Raw genomic sequence first — 2,280 nt, forward strand, 5'->3', positions numbered from 1 at the left:
GCTCCGTAGCGGTGAGAAGAGCAAACTGAAGGCTGGGAATGACTGGGAGTAGTGATGATAATTTTTCACCTGCTAGCTACAGCACCCCTTGCTCTCCTATGGCAAAGGCAGCTGCCACGAATCCCTGGCTATGGGCTCTTGGGGTGTTGGGGTAGAGCTGCTGTCAGCATCATGTCTGCAATAGCAGATTAGCGGTGAGGGCTGGCAGAGGACCAGCAGCACCCAAAGTCAGTGAGGATGGACACACAGGAGCAGGTAGCGAAGGTAGGGTGAAAAGCAAGGTGTGGCACTTCTGGGTCGCCTTTTCCCTGTGCTACCAGATTCCCCCTTGTAAAAGGAGAAACATGTCGTTCCCACCCTAAAGGTGGCCCAGGGGAAAGAAATTGCTTGCAAGTCATCGTAGCACTGAGTGATGCAAAAATACGGTGAGGGAAATGGTCATTCTGCCTTTGTGCAGGGCTTGGGTTGTGCATGTCAAATCCAACAAGGTTGTGCAGTAAAATAGAGCCTGCAGCTACACACTGAACAGTGTTAAGGGGGAAAAAAATTGCTTCAGGGCTCACTAGATGAGTTGCACAAACCTAATGCTGTAGGAAAAAATAGTTATGAAGATATTTAGACTTAGTACCATTATGTATGTGCAAGGAGAAAGAAAATAACCAAATGCAAGTAGCTCAGGAGCTTTTACACTGACATTTTCCAGCTTGTGGCTTCGCAGCTGCAGCAACGTCCCTTTAACATTACTGTTAAGTTTGCATTGTGCATGGTAGCCCAGGACATGGCACATACGGAGCAGGTCAGGAGCCTCACATCCCTTGCAGGGTGCTACACAGAGGTCAGAGAAAACTGGCCAGCCTCTGCGATGTAGTGTGCATCAGCGCACAAGCGGTTAACAGGCTACCACCCTTCTATAGGCACCAGCTCCTACAGACAGTAGCTTTGTTCCTCTACATCCCAGTTTCCTCAGCCCCTATAAAAAATTGTCTCCCCACCTCCCACCTCCCTCATGGAGGATCTCGCTGTTCCCGTTGTCAAGCTGTGCTTTAGATTAGCGCTGCAAATAGAGAGTGGCCATTGTTTGTAATTTAATTACCGTCATCCCCAGGAACTTAAAGCATGACAGAGGGAATTAAAGGTGGTATATGAAAATGATGCATGGGCGTGGGTAGAGGTTTAACTGCTTTCATGCTGGCCTGCTTTGTAGATGATGCACACAGGATGTGGCTTTCTGAGCATGTGGAAGTCACTAAATGAGGATCTTTAGTCTCTGCCCTGGCGTTTCACAAATTTGGAGTGGCTACTCTTAAAAGACAAAATGAAATCTAAAGCTGCCTACCACCTTTCCATCTCAATTTCCATCCAGCAGAATTTTTTTCTTAATTAAAAGTTTCCTTAGGGTGAAACTCCTCCATTTCTCTGTATTAAAAAAAAAAAATAAATGTTTTTACTCAGGATTGTTTTTGTATTGGACATTAGAATTTTTTTTAAAGCATATTGGATAGGGAGCCCCTGAGTCAGATTGTGAGGGAGGTTGTGGGGTTGCCATCACTGGGGATTTTTATGCACAAGCTGGGCAAACATTGGCCGGGAACTCTGAGCAGCTATCAGAATTGTTATAGCTATTTTAAGATACAACAGCTGCTGGAAGCCTTGTCTGACAGATGTGCTACTATGTTGCCCAAAGGTATAGTAAGAGACATTCCCAAAGAGCTTGCAAGCAAAGCGAAGCTTGGTGCACAAACAGAATCTAAAAGCAGAGGGGAGCGAGTATGGCTTTGCAGAAAGATTGATGCATGCAGGCAATTGTCTCTTCACTGTGCATCGTTTTTGTGTCTTTGCTTTAGGTGTCACAACCTCATCGCACCTCTTTGACTATGGCTCTACTGCCAACGGCGGTGACAGCTCCTTCTACACCTCTCTGATCTCAGATGTCCACTACACCACCCCGAGGGACTCCACCTATTTAAAAAAAACAGCAGGAAAACAGCCCCATTCCCTGCTCGGGCAGCACAGAAGGGTTTAACACACTGGGGCATCCTGTTCAAGATGTGACTGGGTTTGAGTCCCGTGGCTTGTTTAGCTCAGATTCGGGAATAGAGATGACTCCTGCAGAATCTACTGAAGTTGATAAAACCTTAGCAGATCCCATGAAAGTAGAAGCTTATAAATACATGGACATAAGTAGATCAGAAGAAATAAAATACCAAGAAAAGCATGACCCTGACTCAGAAGATGAGAGTCCGGGCCTTATTGATAAGTACCAGGGAATACCCACCAGGT

General features: G+C 46.1%; 1 protein-coding gene across 1 annotated transcript in view; it reads left to right on the forward strand.

Annotated features, from left to right (window-relative positions):
* Positions 1-1,852: 1,852 nt before the first annotated feature.
* Positions 1,853-2,280, forward strand: part of LOC104165846 (reticulon-1-like) — a gene marked incomplete at its 3' end in the record, with an annotated part of 5,841 nt that continues 5,413 nt past the window's right edge. Inside the window, exon 1 of the mRNA XM_009705601.1 lies at positions 1,853-2,279. Within this exon, the coding sequence (XP_009703903.1) occupies positions 2,100-2,279 (180 nt within the window). The remainder of the gene's footprint in view (position 2,280) is intronic.

Source organism: Cariama cristata, unplaced genomic scaffold, assembly GCF_000690535.1.
Source record: "Cariama cristata isolate BGI_N322 unplaced genomic scaffold, ASM69053v1 scaffold8298, whole genome shotgun sequence".
Classification (NCBI taxonomy): domain Eukaryota; kingdom Metazoa; phylum Chordata; class Aves; order Cariamiformes; family Cariamidae; genus Cariama; species Cariama cristata.